Raw genomic sequence first — 21,757 nt, 5'->3', positions numbered from 1 at the left:
CTGGAGAAGACAACTGAGTGGGAGTCCGGGCTTGGTGGCTTGGTGAAGGTAGCTAGGCAAGAGTTTTGCATTTGGTTTACAAAGATCTTGAGTAGGCTGAGATTCCAGGCTGATGAGATGGTCTCTGCAATGACTACATTTCTCTACACTTTTTTTTTTTTTTTTTTTGCAAAGAACTCAGGTTCTTGCAAACTATAGACATGAAAGAGGAGTATATTCTCTGTAGCAGTATAGAACTTGAATTTTATGTTAATTTTGTCAGCAGCAATTCTTCCTGTGGCATCAACACCAGCATGCTGGCCACTTAGTTTGGATCTAAGCTACACAGATTGCAGACAAGTCATCAAAGATGACACCTTTCGGTGAAGGTTTGATCTGAACCAATGGCTTAGGAGCAAAAAGCATCGTATCTTATTTCTATCTGAGCTCTAAAAATGCTCATCAACTTTGTACCAAAGAGAAAAGATTCGAGTTGACAGAGGTGTTGTGGTCTAAAAAGAGCTGAGTTCAGATCATGACCCATTAGCAGTTAACTGGCTCCTGAAAGAAGCCAGCAATGTTTTGGTGGTTCTGTGCCAAGCTGTGCTCTTCCTTCCCAAATTTGAAGCTGCCTGTACAAGGAGCTGCTGCTTCCCAAAAGAAAAGAACCTGTGGAATTCCACCAAAACAGCACAAATTCTTGTGGGGATTCTTGAGAGGAAACAGATGATGAAGTTGGACGATTATTTTCTTCAAAGAATAGTACATTTGCTCAAAGAGAAAGTGAGAGAAAAGGTTGAGAGACTCGAAACTACAAGTATATTTGGATTTGAGAAATCATACCTCCCTTCTATTTGTTTTTTTGTTTGTTTGTTTTTGTTTTTTTTAATTGTCGAAGTATCTTGAAAATCTGTGTTCTTCTTCTTCTATCTGATTAGAAGTCGTAAGTAGGCAATGCTGAAATACTTCATTTTAACTCTTTTTTAAATGATTTTTTTTCATCTTTTATAATAGACATTATGATCTAAACTATTACTACTTCAGCTCAAAAAGGAGAAAAGCACAGTTAGCAAATGATGAAATAAATTGCAAACATACTTCTTTAACAAGGGCAAAGCAAACTGCCTGAATTCACTCTAATTTTCCTTTGTTACTCTGATTTGTCTGCCTCCCCACGATGCTTGTTTAGCTTATTTAAATATTAATGAATTAACATCACCCTTATTTCTTAATCAGACCAACCATCAATCCCAAGACAGTGACACTGAGGGTGAGGGAAAGGGAGACTGTATTCCATACGGCAAAAGAGTTACGGGAATTCTGGACAGAAAGCCCCTACTTGGGAAATGAGTCAGTCCACTTCTGCCTTGCAGAAAATATCAGTGCTGAAGTATAGAAGCAGTCTTTAGAAACAGCTTCTGAATTTGCAGCTGGCAAAGTGAAGTCTCTGTCTCTCACACGCATCCACTAACTGGCTCCCCACACATGCATACGTACAGGTTTCTGGTGGGAAGAAAAGGAATGTGCAGTCTGGGATGCATATGAACTTTCTATTCAGAAGGAAAAAAATAAAAGATTTTTCAACAGGCTCAAAATCCCACCCCCTCAGCACCCCTCCTTCCCCTGTGTCTGACACCGACTTCAAGGGAGGAGTTGAGCCAATTATCTGAGTCCTACAGAAGGGAAATCTGCAATTTGCCGGTAGTTGTGAGAGCCACGGAGAGAAAGGCAGGGAGAGAAGGAGAAAAACTTAATTGGCAAACGTAAAGGAAAGCCCCTTCTGTCCTGGAAAGAGAATAGCACAATACCAATCCCAGGTCAGAAGAAAAGAAGCTTGTGGGGAGAGGGTTGTGTGCAAGGAGAGACCTGGGGAAGCTTAGGCTTGCCGTAGATAACTTCCATGCCCTCAGTGATTTTTTCCCATAGGGACTGAGGTGGCATAGAGTGCATGAACCCCCAGCTCTGCAGGACTAGGTGTTGCTCAAGGTACCCCAGCAGAGCTGCCCAGAGGAGACTCTGCCTCTCCTCCTCACTTGAGGCTGGGAGCAGAAGAGCTCATCTCACTAAAGAGAAAAGCTGCTGCTGGTCCGGAGACCCTTCTTTAGCCCTGATCTAGTAATTGCCTTCCATGGGGGGACGTCCTCTGGAGCCCTGCAGTCCCTCCCAGTCCTGCTAAGTTCCCAGGAAATACTGGTGAAGAGCTGAGCCCCAGGCAAGCAACGTGGGATCCACAGAACAACAGCCTTCTACAGCATAGCTGCTTCTGATTAAAATTACCGATTTCATCAGACAACGCCCAGACCCAAGGCTGCTCCTCGGAGGAGAGAGAGGTAAGAGAGCAGTGTGGAGTTTGGGATGGCAGTGGGAGACAAACATCCCAAAGGAGTGATTTGAGTGTGCATGGGAACTGAGGGGTACTAGTGGTGACTAACAGGTGCCAGGTCTGTTGCGCATGATGCAGTTTGTATATCTGCCTATGTTATTTTCAGCTGGATGCACTGAAGTACGTTTGGATGGCAAACGGAAGCAACAAACTGTAGATAAAGACAGTGGAGTGCAAGAAGGGTGCTCTGGGAATGTGCTCGTGGATGGGGAGCAGTAGGGAGGATAAGCAGATGTCACTGCATTTTCTGATAGGAGCTGGGGAGCTTGGGTGGAAAAGCTGCTGGCAGGTTGAATGAGGAATGTCTTTCTTAAGTAGTTCTCTCCAGGTGCTCAGGACTAAACCTGGCAGCACCACAGAGGAATTCAGACAAGTGCTTTTCGGAGTGAGGAAAATCAGGTGCATTGTCATTTGCTCTGATATGCACCTACAGAACAGGCAGCGGGGGTCAGCAGGTAGAGGATGCGGGGAGTCCAATGAAACGAGGCTTGATGCTGATTTTGGACAGCTGTTTCATTTCTCTATGGGCACACAAGCCTTTCCCTTTATTGACTGGAGATAATACTCACTACCTGTATTTCTCTGGCATTCTGAAATCCCTTTACCACTATAAAATACTAATGCAAAGTTTCTGCCATGGAGACAGTGCATAAAGAAAAAGGTACCACTGAGAATTAATCTATGCTTAAGCATTTAATAAACTGGAAGGAAAAGATGTAGATTAAAGCCAGCTGGAGGTTGTTTGCCTCCTCATTTTCTTCTGATTGATTTTGCTTTATTTAGTACATGAGCATGTGGCTCCTTTCTAGTTCTTTTCCTCTGTCTTTAATCTTTTTCAATGTATGAGTGCCTGTGCTGGGAGTGAGGGCTGAAGTTTCTTTCCTTTTTTGAGGAGGAAAGAAGGAAGACTGTGCTGAACTGGAGAAAAGCTGAAGTGGGGGGATAAGGAGAGAGCACACACACACAAAAAAAACATAAGCTCCCAGCTCAATGGCATGCTCTGAGTCAGATTTGCAGCAGAGGTGATGAGATGAATAGAAACTCCAGGAATCAAAGTGCTGAAAAGCACCGTTAGATTCCATGTGAAATGAAAAGCAGTCAGAAAAACATAGGAGACCTCTTAACTGAATGCCTGGACAGGCAGAATGAGGACAGTATAGAGTGACTATTTAATACATTAAAATCTTACCTCCCTTCCTTCTCAGTGCATGTGCATCCTTGGGGCAAAGCGTCCTGAAACGCACACGCCTGCAGATAGGATTTTGTCTTTGATGGAGGTGGGAGGCATCATGATTTAGTGGCCAAAGGTGCCAGAGTGTCAATTCCTTCTCCAAGGTGTTTTGGGTCCTGTGGCATTAGAATCTTAGAACCACTGAGGTTGGAAAAGACCTCTGGTCCTACAGTCAACTCATCACCCACCATGCTCACAAATTAACTGAGGTCTAAGACAATGGAGTCCATGTCAAGGAGGAAGACAGAAGCACCTCTTGCCCTTGGGGTGCAAAACCAGCTGTCCAAGAAGCACGGTAACACATCCAGCTCCCTTGATACCTGATGGGGGTTTCTGATGGCCAGCAGCTCAGTGGTTACCTGTCAGAAAACAGTACACATAGTAGGAGTCAGCCAGGAGTGCAACTATACCAGTCCCTCCTGGTCCAAGGAGCTGACTCATTTCTAAGCACTGAGCACAGCCTGTAGAGAAACTGGTGTTTTTTCTCATAAAATCTATCTCCCTGCCTTTCTCTGTCAGCTAAATATAGCCTGAGAGAGTGAAAGGAAGTATCCCATACTGTTCTGTTGACATTTGTCTGGCTTATGGATGCCTGACAACACTGGACTGGCCATGTAGGATAGAGACACTGCACGTGGAAGTGTTGTTTCAGATTAAATTTGGTGTTTCTGCGGTGCTGGAGATGGGTCCTATTCTAAACAAAGCAATCCAATCCATAACAGGTGTGCTCCTTGTTGTCACTTCAGCAGCACCATAACTGTGTGTGTGTGTTTACATCCAAAGTTATAATCTGACATTACTGTCTGCCTCTAATATTGTTCAGCCCTGACCTCTGTGTGTAATTTAGACCATACGACACTTCAAGGAAAGTGCTGCATTTTCTTCTATGCTTTATATAGGGATGAATGTGCTGCTAGCAAATGATGGCAATAATCATAAATAGTCATGTTTTGCTGTTGCCTCGGGCTATAGCACTTGTAATGATTCTGGATTAGAATTCCAGAGACTCCTTTATTTAGCAGTGGCCGTATCTTCACTTGTGCTTTGGTGCTTTGCACATGTTAAACAAAGTCAAAGATTTTAAGCTCTTGACTGAGATAAGTGTCAGCTGCATAAACGCTTGGGAGATAAAATTCACTCAAGGGAAAGACAAGAATCCAGATCTTAACCCAGAGATGATATTTCAGTGTACATAAAGTGCTCAAATTATAATATTAAGTAAACAATACCTAAGTTAAATAAACGGCACAGTGGGAACTTGATTATTCTTTAATAAGATCCTAGTAACCAAAATAAACTGCCCAGAATGTACTTTCTTTGCTTTAATGTTAGCTTTCCCCACACTGGGGTTGTATTTTTCCTTTCAGCACACAATGTATTTGAAATAGCACATGTAAAATGTCTGTGCAACCCTCTTTTTTATTTTCCCATCAAAGCTACTGCATCTGAGTAGCATCAAAACATGATCTCCAAGGTCTCGAGACACATTTTCCTTGACAGGGGTTGGAAATCTAGTCAGATAGTAATTTAAGATGGCTGTCCTTTGTCCTTTCTCCTCCTGTACTAGCACACTCAATGACTGCGGCACCCACAACATCTGTGTATGTATAAAGATTGAAACTCCTATGAAATCTTTATTACTGCAACTCTATCCATTGTCAGCCGTCATACTGCAAGGCAGTGATAATTGCAGCACTGATAGTTTCTTGGTAGGGAGTTTCCACACTATCAGTCCAAGCAGCTAGATTAAATTCTGGTTTCTGAAAGGTCACTGAAGGCACAGAATTTATCACTACTCAGTGCTATTTTGCGTCTTGAACTCCTCGCGTCAGCAATGTAGGCTATATGGGACCAGCTATTTAAAATAACTGAGATGTCTAGCTTCCACAGATGTCAAACGTGATTTGGGCTTCTGTCTGACTTTTGGTTGATCTCAGAAAATGAATGCTGTGAGCTGTTCCTATTTAGGCAACCAAATGAAGTGGTCTAGGTCCTGACAACAGCTGCAGTGGATGTAGTACATTAGGAAATGTGATGGTAACCTCAGTGGGCGCAGTATATTGGGAAATCTGACCTCTGTGTTTATGCATCTAAAACAGAACCAGAATTGAAAAATCTGGTAATGTCTAAGTGACGCAAATGGTGGGAAGGAACCTGGTGTCCAAGTTCAAACACAGCCGATAAAATTAGCCCTTAATGCTTAAACAAAATAGCAAATTACAATTAAAAACCATACTATCTTCAGTGTAAATGCCGGAGCGCTCTTTGACCAACTCATGGTATGGAACATCCCTATTCTGTCCTCCACACAGTTTCTTACCTTCAACTTTGTCGTTCCCTCCTTCAGGCCCAAGCAATGATGAAAACTATGTCCAGTGGAAACTGCACCCTGAATGTGCCAGCCAAGAATTCGTACCGCATGGTGGTGCTGGGAGCCTCCAGGGTGGGGAAAAGCTCCATAGTCTCACGCTTTCTCAATGGCCGGTTTGAGGACCAGTACACTCCCACCATTGAGGATTTTCACCGCAAGGTCTACAATATCCGGGGAGATATGTATCAGCTGGACATCCTGGACACCTCAGGGAATCACCCTTTCCCTGCTATGAGGAGGCTTTCTATCTTGACAGGTGAGAAAGTGAAGAAAGTTTGCAAACAGGGAACAATGGATAAAATATTATAATGAAAAAGTGTAGCTTGAAAATTGTATCATGGAGACGAGTGTTTCTTGGGGATCGGGTGCATTTGGGAGACAGCAAAATGGGCTGTGGGATTTCACTGCAAGATTCACTTCTCCAGAGGGATGTTTCCTGGCTGGTATGTATGCTTCCTATGCTGTATGGAATGCACTAGCCGCAGAGGAGAAGTCCACTGGGTGAAGGTCTGAAATTAAGATTTCCCCCTAGTTTACTCCCCTGCTCTACCACCTCCCTCTCCTGCGGTCACAAATGAATGGTTGAATAAAATCTCGTGGGCAATAAAGAGCAGCAAGGGACAAAACAGGCATGTCATTACAAGACACCAGCAGTGAAAAGCAAATGCAAAATGCACAGGCAGGGAATTCAAACTGAGAAAAGCTCAAAGATTTTTTTTTTCTTAAAAGTTCCAGCCTGATTCCCTTGATTTAATATACCAGTAAAAAAGATCACTCTACTTTTATCCTTTCTCCTTAAGTCTACAATTAATCAAATGAATTAAAGAGGGAAAATAGTGGACTCATTTTGTACATCCCCATTGTCGAGCGGTTCCTGTTGTGAACTAAGATATGTTCTTGAACTGCAAAAGTGACAGTGGAGATATATATTCGGCCACAGCTCACAACAAACCAACTCTCTGGGTCTGCTATCTTCCCTTCTAGATAACCATTGAAACATGACATTCATATCAGACCAGGCTACCATCTGCATTCAGGGAGGTCCTAGGGCCAGTTTCTGGGACGTGGATGTGAGCTTTTGTCCATGAAATCTCTTCACACTTTCAAGATGACTGTCATTCAACAGGCAATGATTCCTTTGCAAAAGGAATTGTATGTCAGAAAATGTCAAAAGGAAATGCCAGGGGATCTGTGTCATTTATGTATTTCTTTTTTTCCATGGTCTATTTCTCTTGAGAAAATGAAATGGCAGCAGAGCAGTGAACATTGGGAAAGCACTCATTCCTCATTTAGGCATTTGGGACTGACTAGCTGGAAATCTTTCACTCAGGTGTTTCTTGTACTGCGTAATCAAAAGGCCAAGGCTGAATGGATACTAGTTCTCCACTTTTCCCGGTATAAAAATAGCTGTTTTACACAGCAATACAGACAAAATGAAGAAAAAGAAAAGTGATGCAGCAAAGCTGGATAGAAACTTGTTTACAAAGGACAATACAAATGGGCAATAACTTGCAAGTCCAGTGCAAACTGTGGGTATATACTCAAATATGGCTGAAATAACATCAAAGCCATAAGCAATTGCACTACAGAAATGAGTGGGGAGTTGGATTGGAAGAACTGGAACTAAAGTAAAGCAGAATGAAGAGATTCAAAAGGACCACATGAAAAAAAAAAAAAAAAAGAACAACTATGGGGGGGGGACAGCAAATAAATGTATTGTTTTCTGAAAATTAGCTTATCTAACACAGGTTGTTCTAAACATTTACAGTTTCCTTTTTCAATTGCAGGTGATGTTTTCATCCTGGTATTCAGCTTGGATAACAGAGAATCCTTTGATGAGGTCAAGAGACTCCAGAAGCAGATCCTCGAGGTCAAATCCTGCCTGAAGAACAAGACCAAGGAATCAGCTGACCTCCCCATGGTGATCTGTGGCAACAAAAATGACCACAGTGAAATCTACCGCAAAGTGCGCTCAGATGAAGGTGAGAACCTTGTGTCCAGTGATGAAAACTGTGCTTACTTTGAAGTTTCAGCTAAGAAGAACACCAACGTGGATGAGATGTTCTATGTTCTCTTCAGCATGGCCAAGTTACCTCATGAGATGAGCCCTGCTCTCCACAGGAAAATCTCCATCCAGTATGGGGACACTTTCCAGCAGAAATCCTTCCGGATGCGGCGAGTGAAGGACATGGATGCCTATGGCATGATCTCTCCCTTTGCTCGCCGGCCAAGTGTCAACAGTGACCTGAAGTACATCAAATCGAAAGTTCTCAGGGAAGGTCAGTCAAGGGAGAGGGAGAAATGCACAATCCAGTGAAGAGGGCTTGTGCTTCTGGCTGAAGTCATCATCCACATGAAGTGCCTTAAAGAAAAATGGTCTGTGGAAGCACAGAACGGGCTCACTGGGTTCATCGAGGAAACCCTACACAGCAAAAGGGTAACTCTTCCTGCGGATTCTGCTGAGTCAACGAATGTAAATAACATCAACCTCATAAGCAACTAGGAAAAATCATACGCCTGAGTGTGCATTTCTCTATAATGTAGTCCATCTTCATTCCCCTTTTTGTCTAAAGAAAACTGACTTGAGAAGTAAAGAAAAATCAACCTCATCCTTACAAAGAAAGGTCAAAAATGCACAGAAGGCATCAGCAGTTACCCAGTGTGCAGAACTTGCTAAGAGAGGAGGTTATGTCTTTATATGTGTGTGTGTATGTGCATGTGAGGAGCACTCCGTTAAAAAAAAATGGGACTTTCATTTCAAAGAACAGCAGTCCTACCAAGGGAGTGGACTCTGCATACGAACACAAGGCTCTAAGTCACTTCTGAGAGGGCCTGCAAGAAGGTCCTGATATTATGCTTGCTGGGTCAGTTATTGACATGAATGTTGTTTTGTATTATAGATTTTATTTGGGGTTTGCTTTTTTTATTGTGTGGATTCTTAGAAAAATCAGATGGCAGATGTGCTTGATATCAAAACAGTGTTTACTTTCTAGAAGTGAAAGGTGTTTTCCATCTGTAAAACTACGTAATATTTACATTGATTGAAAATGAAATTGTTCTGCAAAAGGCCAATACATTTGACTTCTTTGGAAGCATGGTGTGATAGTTTCTCAAACCAGCCACACCAACTCTAAACTTCACAGTACAAATGCCATCCTTTGCCTTGCTGGCCACCAGACCAATGGTTCCTTCCCTCTGCCTGTATCAGCTGAGACTGACCACATGTTGGCTTAGACCACTTCATGGCAGGACTAGGTTTTCCTCCAACAGTAGAAACTGATTGATTATAGACTTTTGATCTGGGACCAGCTGCATTGGATTTATTTTGTTAATGTATCTCTAGTCATTTTGTTCATGAATTTTCCTCTTGTCTGATAAAGGTTACCTTGACGGAAACCTTTGTGCTACAGAAGACCTCCAGAAGTGAAGCTTCATGCTGGCTGTCCAAACGGGGCTGAATTGGCTGGCTAGATAAATCTGCAGCCATCATTCACATCTTCCCTTCCTCAAATCCATCCAGGCTTCTTTGTCTTTAGCTCTCTCCCTGTCCTGTTTCTGGTTTTGTTGTTTGATCTGCTTTTCTTTGCCATCAAAGCCACATATATTCCCTTAGATGTACGCTTGCTACTCTCACCGACTGAAACAAGAGGTGTGCATGCATAACTGTGGGCAGAATGTGGCCCCCAAAATGTACACAACAGCAGAGCATATATATGGTTTATATACCTCAGAGTGGCCTTCGGTACCTTGTGTCTCTCCCTCACCTTCCTCTGTTCTTGGCTGTATTTGCTTTGCTGTGTCCTGGTCAGAGCTGTAAGCTAGTTCATTCTGTAATTTGACAGAAAACTAGGAATTATGGTTGACCGTGAAAATTAGCCGCTGGGACAAAAAATCCCATATTCATTTATCAGTTCCACCCTTCACAGGTACTGTATATTGACTGGTAAAATACACTGTTCTATTAACCCCATTTCCAGGGCAGCAACTTCCCAATCATTTCTCCCTCTCATCTATAAATATGTATGCCACTTATGATTAAACCTGTTTTATTTATTAGCTGTGTTCCAGTCCATTTTTACTTTCTCCAAGAACAAGGAAGGTCCTATTTTGTTCTTGTGTAAGTGCAACTAAGCAAGTGCGGTATGAGTTGAGAGCCCAGATGAGATCTCCAGTAAATTCTGGAGGAGTTTTTTTCTGTCCTCCAGAGACTAGGACCTTAAAAGTGGTCTGTCTGAAACAGAACTGTATCTATAACTACATCTATCTATCTCTCCCTCTCTTTCTCCCTTCCTTCCTTCTTATCTGTCTATCTCAACACCAATATATATGTACAGATATCCTCTCAAGTAGAAGCAGACAGCTAGTCTTTCCAGTGCTGCCTCCAGCAGTGGAGAACAGTCTCCCATACACAGAGCTGGTGTGCTCATCCCTAGTGTGATTTACCAAGGTCTCTGCAGAAACATCACTGTTTCTCTCAGCAGTTTCTCCATCGCACCATCTGCATCTCTCAGCTATATGAGTCTTGAGCCCCCTGAGCACTTGCCTAGCTCCTTACAGACCCTCTGTCTAAGGCTATGACTGGTTGTGTCAGTGATCAAGCTCTGGGACGCATGTGCCGCATGGACACGGGTGGAGGGTTGAAAATGGAGCATGAGCACTGGGCACTGATTAGGATTTCAGGAAGCTAGAAAAGAGTTCCTTGGACTATAGCCTATACACTGCATTACTGAACTCTCCTTGTCCTGCTTAATAAAGCTGAGTTTTTTAAGAGCCTTTATGATCATCAACTCTCTGTCCCTACCTTACAATATTGACCTTACAATTATTTTCCCTACTGCACTTCTACCCTCACAAAGACCCCCAGCTTTTCTAACTCTTCCATGTCTTCCCATTCCTCTTTTCTGGCATGGGTAGGAAGACACTGGGTGCAGAAAAACTTTATAGAGACAGCCAGGGCACAACAGTAGGGGAGGGTAAAGACCAAGCAGTAGCAGCTGACTGGATCTCATAGGACAGAGAGCGAGACTCCTCTTCAGCATCCAACATGGCCTGCCAATGGTTGGAGTGAGTAGCATCTGTGAAACTGACGGAGAGAGAAGGTGAAACAGCATCACAGGCAGTGACAGAAACAAATGAGAAAAATCAGATAATCTTATTAAAGTAATCCTAGATTTCTCTCTGCATTTTGTTACTGATGGTAATTGCTTTTGAAGTTAGATTATCATGTTCCCAAGGACATTTATTGCTTTGCTTTTATTATATCATTGCGGTCATTCTATTAATATTCATATATTATTTGGACTCTAGAAGTGCTTACAGCCCCTAAGACAGACAGAATGTCTCAATTGTTTATTCACAGTTAGCAGCCGTTATGTTCTGTGAAAAGGGTTGGGGCTGTTAGCAAGGCTACCTGTCTGCACAGAGGGCACAAGGCAAGAGAGGCAGAGGAAAGGTGAACTGTTTCCTCTCTGCCAGCAGTTTATATCCGGCTTCAAGGCAGAACAGGGCATGATGCTATTGCTATGGGGAGCTCTATTAAGTACATGCAGAGGCTGAGAACCAGAAAGCAGCAGAGAGCAGACTCACAGCTAGTCTCAGAGGCAATGAAAGGAGATAACTTTTTTCCTCATGGGATTTTTTCCTCATGGGATCATGGAATCTGCTTACTGTGACCCCCAAAACATGGCATATTGCTTATCCCTTGGAAAGAGATATGTATCTCTCAGAAGTCATTGTGATAGGACAAGGAGAAATGGTTTCAAACTAAAAACAGGGAGATTTAGACTGGATATAAGTAACAAGTTTCTTACAATAAGGGTGGTGAGGAACTGGCACAGGTTGCTCAGAGAGGTGGTGGATGCCCCATCCCTGAACACATCCAAGGTCAGGATGGAGGAGCTCTGAGTAACCTGTATCTGCACTCTGTACACTACATGGGAATTGGACTAGATGATTTTTAGAGGTTCCTTCCAACTTTTGTGATTCTAGGATTCCATGATTCTAAGTTACTAAATGTGCTGGACTAAGGGCAAGCCTAGAGGAAGAGATCCGTCCTGAAAAGATGCTGCAAGAATGTAGAGAAGTTTGTTCATCGACAATCCACCCTTAATTGGGCTTACCTAGCATAATTAAATTGCTTTATTTCAAGACCTACCTTGTTCTGCATTGCAGTCTATAAACCTAGCATTAGTGAAGCAAAGCCTCAGTGGGTTTTTCTTGTTTTTTTTTTTTTGTGTACCCTCTATCAGGGCAAGGAGCAGGGACATGCAACTGACTTAAGATCAGTCATAGTCATGGAATAAGACAGGGCTGAGATTAATTTTGTACAGTGCTGTACACAGTGAAAAAGTCCTTGTCTTGAAGAAATTACAACTCAACATATTATAGAAGCTACTATAAAAAATTAGGAAAATCTAATTAAGCCACAGGGTCAGAACAAATCAGGAAGGAAATAATGGTCACAGTGAATTAAGAAAAGAATAATTTGAGGGTGGAAAGGGCAGAGTGAAAGCCTGTTTTGACATCCAGAGGACTAAATTAGATTTCTGTTCTGAAGGATCCCCAGGACGACTGCTGCCACTAGGCCAGACTGGTGCTAGAGAAAGTCTCTCAGGGTGCAGCACTCAAACAACATCATCTCCTTGAAACCCCAGAGTGTCAGTAGGAGGATGGGTGAGCAAAAGAAAGATAGATTTGGCTGTACATTAAGAAATGTAGCTTTCACCCTATTTCGTGTTTCATTACACATAAAGAAAGTATGACTACAGTTTATTTAGACTTCGTCCTTCTTCAAATGTTAACCTCTGCTTGCTGCATCAGACCCACACACAGCCTCATTTTCCACCACTTTTTTTTTTTTTTTTTTTTTTTGGCCTTAGTTTTATCTTCCTCTCACGTTCCATGTCATAGCTAATCTTTCTATCCCTCTCCCAGCATCTTGGCTAGGGTTGAGGGTTATGAGTAGAAGTGTTTTTGAAATAAGTGATGATTATTTCATTTGATTTGATATTGCTGCTACTACTCTTAGGGTTTTTATTAGCAATATTGTTTCTGTAAAAATACATAGTGGCAGGCTAAGATTAAAGGGTCTTCTTAGAACAAGATATAAAATGTGATAAAATGTACATTTTCCCCATTGGTTTCTATAGCAACACTCTTCTTTCTGCATTCAGAAAGATCAAAGAATTTGCAGGGGGGAGATGAGTAGCGTTGAGCTGTCCTAGATCCTTCACCTCTGAGCCCTCACAGGAAGTTCTCCTCCCTTCAGTTTCTGTGATGTGGAGAAACAAAGACCACCAACCAGACCTACATTGCCAACCACTCAATATGTCTGGTAAAGCTGTGGGATATCCTATAACAGATAAGAAAGTAATTTCCATGGTAATATTGTAAACTGAAGCATTGCTTGTATCACAGTACCTATGATTCCTTGGGGAATCATAGAGGCTGAAAAAGACCACTAAGAACATCTAGTCCAACCATCAAACCGTCACCACCATGCCCACTAAACCACATTACTCAGTGCCATATCTACCCTTTTCTTGAAAACCTCCAGTGACAATGACTCCACCGCCTTCTTGGACAGCCTGTTCCTATAACTACGTATCACCATTATAAACCCAACTTCTATACTCAAGTTTAGAGCTCAAGGTTATAGCTATGAGATTTTACCCACTTTTCTCTTTCCTGTGTCTTTGCAGGCTGCCATAGGATTCAGTCAGAGCCTGAGACTTCCTGGAGATGTATTTTTTTTGGCTTTCATGACAATATCAGTCAAAGGCCTTTCCCTGCCCCCGTCATCATCAGACATCCACAGCAAGCAAAGCTGCCCTGAGTCCCAGGCACCACATTCCTAGAAAGTTATTGACTGTTTGGAAGGAGGCCAAGGACCAGCAAGAATAAACATTTTATGAGCGTAGGGGGATTGACTTGAGTAAGCCTTGAAGGAAGTCTGAAAGGGATAATTCTATGCCACATAGGAAAACAAAGTCTGAGAAAGGCTGGCTGGAAACCCCTAGACATGTTCAAAAGATAGAGATGACAGCTAAGACAGCACATTGTTTGGAGTTGGACAGTGGGATATCTCAGTGGGAGCAAGAGTATTAAGTGGGAAGTCATTGGCGAAAGAGCAGGGCAGACTTTAGGGCGATGTAATCTATTTGCAAATTTTCTGAGATGTCATCAAAGTCCCATTGGGAAAATATTGGGAAAAAACACTGATATCTACATAGCCAATATGGGTAATTCAGTGTTGACAGTGAGATGGACTGGCTGAGCCAGTAGAGTATTCTAGCCCTCACACTTCACTTGCTTCTGCAATGGAGCCTGATCTAAATCTTCAAAGCAATTCCCCAGATTGCCCATCCTCATTGCAGTCTCCTGACCCTCCATGCAGAGGGTCGGTAAGTCGCCAGTCCCCTCCAGCCAGACCACTAACAATAGAGACAAGGCTTCTTACGTCAAAGCCTGTTGATTAAACTATTTCTACAAAGATCTAGGACTGCTTGCAGCAAAGAACCCTTTCAGCAAACTATCCTTGAACAGTTCCTTGCGTATTTGTTTATTGTTCAGAAGTATTTGATGAATGATTTATGCAGAAGTGTACTGTGCTGTGGCTGGGATGGATAGCTGAGATTAGCTCAGATTAAACATGGAAACAAAGAGGGATGAGATCACTGTGTTTCAGGACATTTAGTAGCAAAGTAAAAGAATTTAAATGGAAAAAAAAACAACCAACAACTTGAATATGTGTCCTCATATCACTCTGACATAGAGGGAAGAAAACTTCCTTTTTAGCCCCTTATTCCTCCTCTCCAGGCTGCTGAAAAACTACAGTTATTCAAGACTATAGTTATTCAAGACTGTCCACTTGCAAGCTTTTGACATTCGGCAGTAAAACAGTTCACAGATGAGAGCACTGAATACTTTAGTTTGGTTTCAGCAGTATGTCAAGTCCATATTTTGAAATTAAAAAAAAAAAAAAGAGAATGAGAGAAAATAAGCTCTACAATTGTAGTGAATAAAACGGAGAGGAAAAAAAAAAAAAAAAAAGAAAAGAAAAGAAAAGAAAAGAAAAGAAAAAAGGACATTTCTGTCTCCAAGAAGCAATTGCTTCACACACTGAGACCTTATCTGGAAAACTACAGAAACCTACTAAAATAAGACTGGTGAACTGGGAACCAAAGCGGCACAGAAACACACTCCCAGAAGCGAAGTCAGAGCCTGCATTTCAGATCCTACTAACGTGAGGTTGGATATTATGGAAAACTTGTTCTCTGAAAGAGTGGTGAGGCATCAGAACAGGCTGCCCAAGGAGGTGGTGGAGTCACGGTCCCTGGAGGTGTTCCAGAACCATGTGGATGTGGCTCTGAGGGATGTGGTGGGCAAGATGGGGATGGGCTGATGATTGGACTAGGTCATCTTAGAGGTCTTTTCCAACCTTAATGATTCTATGATCAGAGCAGTAGCAGAACTCACCTAGTCCCTCAAGATCTCTGCAAAGCTCCCAGAAGCCCTGGGGTTAAAGTATGTTCAACTTGCTAAAATACACGTTAGGTACCAAGGATTTATATTCTGCTCCTTGAGACAGCCCAGAGGAACAGCCCTACAAGGCTCCAATCTCTTTACATAAATCAGCCTCTTCGTTTCCCATCCCTGACACAGGGCCAAAAGCACTCACGGGAGAGCTGAGAGAGGATAAACACCTAGATTGTGAGGCACTTGGGTTACGGCAGCAATGGATAAACATGTTACAGGCAAAGAGGCAGACCTGAAACAAATATCACCTCATCAGAGCCACACTGTGGCAGTGCCAGCTACACAGGAGAGCAATTACATTTTGCATAATCCTTGATTTCTGCAGTACTTACGGTCTTGTTCAGCTCAGCATCCACTGAGCTGGCAATTCCCAGGAGCCTCAGGACTAAAATTACGCACCAGATTCCCCCAGCTCTTACATCACTTCCTACCTGCATGCTAAATGGGAACATGCTGCAGAAAGGTTTGGGCACAAGGAGCTTTGGGCAGACACACAGAATAAGCTCTTCTTTTACCCTCTTGCTGCTGGAGAAATGAGTCTCAGGGAAATGCAGCCTCGTTAAATGCAACCTGGGGGGTTTAAAAGACAGCACAGTGAAGATCAGGGGCCATTGCTTTAGGCTGATCCAAGGCAGAATGTCTCATCTTTTCTGCCACAAAACAGTTTGTTCCTTGCTGGTTGGCTCACTGCCAAGGTAATAAATACAAGTTTCTAAAAAAGAATAAAATAAAAAGGAAAAATAAACACAGAGCAATGACTTGCTCTGCAAATTGACAGGAGACCTGCCTGAGGCAATGGACAAGGGGTGACAGGGATGAACAGCTCTCTTGTGGAGACTTATTAAAGAGTGGATCACAGCTCTTCACAGATACTCTTTATGAGATGCTGCCATCTGGGAGAAATCCAGATTGGCAATTATCAGAGAGAACAATTCCAGCTGGTCACAACACTGCCAAAGCAGAAATTATCCCCTTACACAATGGCACTGACTCAGACCACTCACAACTTTTATCAAGTATGGGGCAGTTACACAAGGGTCTGTCATTAGTCATGGTGGTATTTGTTTATGTTATAGAACCCTGCCCACAGATCAGGACCCAATTATACCAGTCAATATACAGATATAAAACAAATAAAAAGTCCTAATGTACACAAAAGCCAGGGTAGAATGTCAGTCATTACCTGCATCAGTTATACCCATCCTGTGCTACGCAGCATCTGTCCCATCCTATCATGGCTATCTACCTCTCTCCTACCAGGATCCTACATGGAAGCTGAAGTGAAAATGAGCTGTTGTATGCAATGCTAAAACACCACTTTGCCAATTAATATATGAGAGCTGATTATTTCTGTGGAGATCTTGTAGCTACTACATTGAGGTAGCATCAAAACTTGGTCTAATTTAGTAGTGCTCTACCTTCAGTTGGATGCATTGAAACAGAGAAAGCAGATGTAAGGGTTATGTACAATTTCCAAAATGTTCAAGAAATGGGTAGTTTCATTATTATTCTTGTACTAAGAGGTGATTCTTTGTAGTTTTTCCAAGGAGAAATGTCTTTAGGTAGAAGCAGATTGTTTGTGCCATGTACATTGTCCAGCGGCTGTGCAAACCTCAAGGCAGCTGTGACCCATTCAGGAGTTGAGACCCAGCTCCAAGTTGTGCTCTTTGACAGTCAGCAAGCTGCCTGAAACTTTGCTGTCATGAAATCTGGGCCCACACTGGCTGAGACAGAGAGGTAGCTATGCTGGCATTGCCAAGTAATGACAAAAGCCTGCTAACTGTCCTGTCCTTTAGTGATCAGCTGATGCTTCAAGGGACATCTGCTTCTCTCTTGCCTGTGAGCTGCTCCGGGACTTCCCATAGCTCTCAGAAAAAAGAAGTGGGTAATACACTCCCAAGAGCAGGGCATCTACCCACCTCTGAAATACAAATTAAGCTATGGCCTGAAGATCAGGAAGAATTTTTATCCACTCAGAGGTTTAAAGTTGAAAACAGTGAAAAAAGAGAGAGAGGATGGAGGCCCTCCTTGGTGGCCCACACAAAAATCTGTTGTGTGCCCTTGATCTCCCAAAGTCAAGTAACCCTGAAACAAGCTTTGACGAAACACTTCACAGTATCATAAAACATCCTTTCTTCCCTCCACAGCATGATGGCTAGATAAAGGTTTTCCATTAGAAGAATGGTAAAACCTTTCCCAATCATAAAGATCCCAGCTGATAGAAAGTACCCCAGCTGTGGCAGGACACTTCAATGTGCTAGACAGCAAGCAGATGAAAAAGACATGAACGTCCCTGATTGTAGAAAGAGCCTTGTACAAGTTTTTTTTTATCCCTTCTTGGGAGTTGAGACATCTTCCACACCATACTTTTCTCTTGTCAGAAAAGAATTCTACCAAAGAGGAAAATTCATGAAAGCACGTCATTAATTAAGGAGCCTTGATTTTTGCTGATTTTCCATGAGACTTTAGACTCTGAATTGACTGTTGAAAATGAGATAAGCTTTGGCTCGCTTAAGCACTTTCTCAACTTTATCCAAATGTGTTGCTTGAAGAGGGATCATCTAAGGACTCAGATTTATCAGGAGGCAATGTTGTTCTGAACCAAAATTCTACTGAAGAAGAAAACTGAAAAGATAAGTAATTTTGCATGAGAGATGCTTGAAGTGGGAAAGTTTCATCAGTAAAACTAGAATTGTCTGAGAGGCCCTTCTGCTTTCCCACTAATTTACATCAGAAGAAAAGATAAGATTTTGCTTAAAAGAACTGAGAAAAGGAGCACATGCCAGTGATGTGCTGCTACACAGTGAAAAGTTTTCCCAGCTTTTTTTTCCCCCAAATGATATCACAAAAGCCACAGAATTAAGATTTGCACAGACATCTTGTCCATCTGTTCCAGCCGCTGCTCAAGCAAGGACACTCAGAGTAAGATGCCCAGGACCACATTCAGATGGCTTCTGAAGATCTTCAAGAAAGAGAACTCACAGCCTCTCTGGGCAACCTGTGCCAATGCTCCATCAGCTGCACAATATAGTTGTATTCCATATGAGCTGTGTCTAAACCACAAGATATTCCCTATCTTGCACATCATCCATTATCCTCAGGTTGTCATCAAAATCCACATGCTGGTACATTCTGTGACACACTGGAGCCTGCTTCGTGGCTTTTGGTACAAGATCTCGTTCAAGGCTTCTACAGATTCTCAAGCTTGTACAAATGCTGTTCTCAGATGCTATTCCCTTCTGGCACTTCTAGGAAGGTGCCTACGGTGACACAGGCTTTTTGTCTCCAAAAGCACAGCATAGTGACTTCTATTGTCACCCTCACTCTTCGCTGCAATCTATTGCGTTTCACCTCACAATGCCATCAGATGTCATTTCAATTCATGATAGCAACACGTAAAATGATAAGTGCCAGAACTGCAGGACTTGCCCTGTTTTATCTTTCTTCAGCCATTTAAGTAATGGTACCAGGCAAAGCATTAAAAACTATACTTTTAAAAGAACAATGTGATGGAAAGTACAGTGATAATAACAGCATGGCAATAAATGAGGACAAGCCCAAATGCAGCAACTGTTGGCACAGAAACAAAAGGGAAAAGCTGCTTACCTTTAAAAGGCTTCAGATATATAAGGATCTCCAACAAGATACCCTTGCTTCCACTGCCAGACCTTACATGAGGTCTGGAAACGGGTGGATCTTGGCTCCACCCCTTCTGGTCACTCAGGTGCATTGCATGCAGCTGAGCTCCTCTGGGTTGGCCGTGCCTTCCTACCAGGTGCTCAATCACTGTTTTAGGCCATGACTTAGCATTTCTACTACAGTACTGTAAAGAGTAAGCTGAGACTAAAGGAGTCTTTCCAAATTTCTATACTTCAATGCCTATCCTTCCTGTGTTGCTTCTACATGTCAGGCACATGCTAGTCATCCACAGTTTGCTTTGCAGAGACAAGAGAGTTGGGTGAATATAAGAAACTTGTGATGTGGTCCAAGAGATACTTCGTGTGTTCTAATATTGTACATGGAACAAGGTAAGGTCAAGAGATGGTAGGAGATAATCTTTAGGTTGCCCCAAAACACCTAAACTCCATTCATATTCTGGAGCCTGGAAGGGGCAGAAAAGAGAATGCACAAAATATTTGGAGGAACAGGCAAAAACAAAGCTGTCATTGGGTGAAGTCTGTCCTCTGGGCAGAAAATATTGCTTTGAGACTGTTTTACAAGTTTGGTTTTTGGCCTGTGCTCCAGAGGCCAATTTCAAGCAGTCTGACTATTTTTAAAGATAAGCTTGACGCACTGGGAAAGAGCTTCTGTGACAAAATAGGCAGGAAATGGACATCCTGACCCAGGAGAGGCATTCCAGTGATGTGCTCCTGAGCTCAGGCTCTGGCTTTCTGCAGATTTCTTTCTCAGGAGGAGGCAGGAAAAGAAGAAAGCCTTTAGTTTCAACCCAAGTGAAGGCAACCCTGAGGAAAATAGAGGTCTTGGAAAAGCAAACCCAGATTAGCAAAAAATGTGGAAGTAGATGTGTATGTCAGATGTCTCAGTTAACTAACTGACTGGTAGTGCTATTTCTTGGCTTGGAAGTTGATATCAGGTCAGCAATAGCTGGGCACCAAGGACTTACAACTTGCTGAGTTAATGTAAAATCAACTGTCCATGAGAGGTCTGTGCCTTCAAATCAGCTGTAGGAACATGTTGGCAAGGTAAGGCCATGCTAGCATGTAATAAAAACCAAAAAGCTGGAGGTACTGATTTTTGAATGTTAACCAAAGACGCAGGAAATTAATATACCAACAAATTTTTGATACCTGATTAAAAAAAAACTGAAGAAGTTGAACAGTAGTTAAAGGGGCAAGTTATCTCTTGGAAGTACAGGTCTCAGATTCTGGAACTGAATCACTCGTTCTGTTAATTTGTAAATTTCCTGTCACAGCTTTGCCCATACTAAAGGGGTCTTCCCAGAAAACTCCTTCAAGTCACATGAGGTCTAGCCATGTCAAGGAACAATTTTTAGTAAGAAGCTTGCAGGCAGCCACCCAGTTCTGAAGGGTAATGAGGTTAAACGGAGTGTCTACAGACCATTTCAGCTGGTGTCAGTGCCAGAGAAAAAGCCTGCATTTAATTTTCTAGTATAGCTACAGCCTATATTACCACTGAAGGAAGGCAGAAAAGGTTACAGGACTTGTAAATGTATTTTCTGTAACCTGCCCATCATGTGAAACAACGTAACTCTTTACATTTCTTCAAGAGAGTTGTGTCTGTCTTCTTCAGCTCTACCTCTCTTTATAAAACATCCACTGGTAAATTAATGGAAATAAACTAGAACCAGCACAGAAGGAACTGTGGAGAAACAGCAGAACATTTCTACATTTAGGTCTCTTGCCTGGCAAGAGAAAAGTGGTGGGGATGAGGGAAGAAAGAATGTTTAAAATGAAAACAAGGAGGGAAAGACTAGGTTGCTGACTCTAACCACGCCTCAAGGGGCTCGTGCCAATTTATGTTGCCAAGCTAATGCTATGTAAAAAACCTACGTGTAAATGAACAAGTCAAGTTGCAAACTTTCAGCTCCATTCATCTTTTGCATCAGAAGTACTTGGAGCACAACAGCAATAAATTTATGCCAGCCCTCCTGCTGAGATAATTCAAAGTATCTTTCCCTGCCCAGCAGGGCCTGATATTTCATGTTGTTTACAGATTGTTATTAATATGGAGTTATTTGCTCATTTAATGAGGGAAAATATATTAAACAAAAACAAAAAAAAAAAAAAAAACAACCCTAAAACCCTCACCAAATAGGGCTTTTGGGGGGAAAAAAATCCCTGTTTATTCTTTTCTTCTTAGTGAACTATTAACTTAAATGAAGAACTGTCGCAAGCAATGGGCAATGATACAAAGATACAATGATAGATCCACTCTATTTCGCCCTCATGTATCTATTGGAGTACATGTAAATTCTGAGTGAGGCTTGTCAGTCACCTCGGTGCTTGATATTGTCCCTACCTCCCACACCACTGATTAGTGTCACTCACTGAATGAGCACGGAGAGCGCGGAGGCAGATTCTGCCAGCAGTAAGAAACTTATTTCAAATCAAGTATGTGAAATACAGCCTGAGATTCATGCCACGTAGGTGGAGGGAGGAGGAGATGAAAACATCTTGGAGGACTCATAGCTGATTTTATTTTGTGCGAGAAAGAAATGATCTAATTTACTAAAGGGAAAAAAGAGAAGGCAGGTTGACTTCAGGAGTACCATTTG

The 21,757-nt window shown here is 42.3% G+C and overlaps 1 protein-coding gene across 1 annotated transcript; it reads left to right on the top strand.

The window, feature by feature from the left end:
- Positions 1-2,170: 2,170 nt before the first annotated feature.
- RASD2 (RASD family member 2) lies at positions 2,171-8,432 on the top strand. Its single transcript, XM_003202348.5, has 3 exons — positions 2,171-2,309; positions 5,941-6,220; positions 7,752-8,432. The coding sequence occupies exons 2-3, from the start codon at positions 5,950-5,952 to the stop codon at positions 8,279-8,281; spliced, it is 801 nt and encodes a 266-aa protein (XP_003202396.1). The 5' UTR covers positions 2,171-2,309; positions 5,941-5,949; the 3' UTR covers positions 8,282-8,432.
- The last annotated feature ends 13,325 nt before the right edge of the window (positions 8,433-21,757 follow it).

This window comes from Meleagris gallopavo, chromosome 1 (genome assembly GCF_905368555.1).
Source record: "Meleagris gallopavo chromosome 1, MGAL_WU_HG_1.1, whole genome shotgun sequence".
Taxonomy (NCBI): domain Eukaryota; kingdom Metazoa; phylum Chordata; class Aves; order Galliformes; family Phasianidae; genus Meleagris; species Meleagris gallopavo.
This window is presented reverse-complemented; position numbering and strand designations above follow the sequence as displayed.

Bases quoted from the DNA above. Each gene is read 5' to 3' on its own strand.
- RASD2 (XM_003202348.5), top strand. From the start codon at position 5,950: ATGATGAAAACTATGTCCAGTGGAAACTGCACCCTGAATGTGCCAGCC. The intron at 6,221-7,751 runs GTGAGAAAGTGA...TTTCAATTGCAG, and splicing joins GAGGCTTTCTATCTTGACAG to GTGATGTTTTCATCCTGGTA.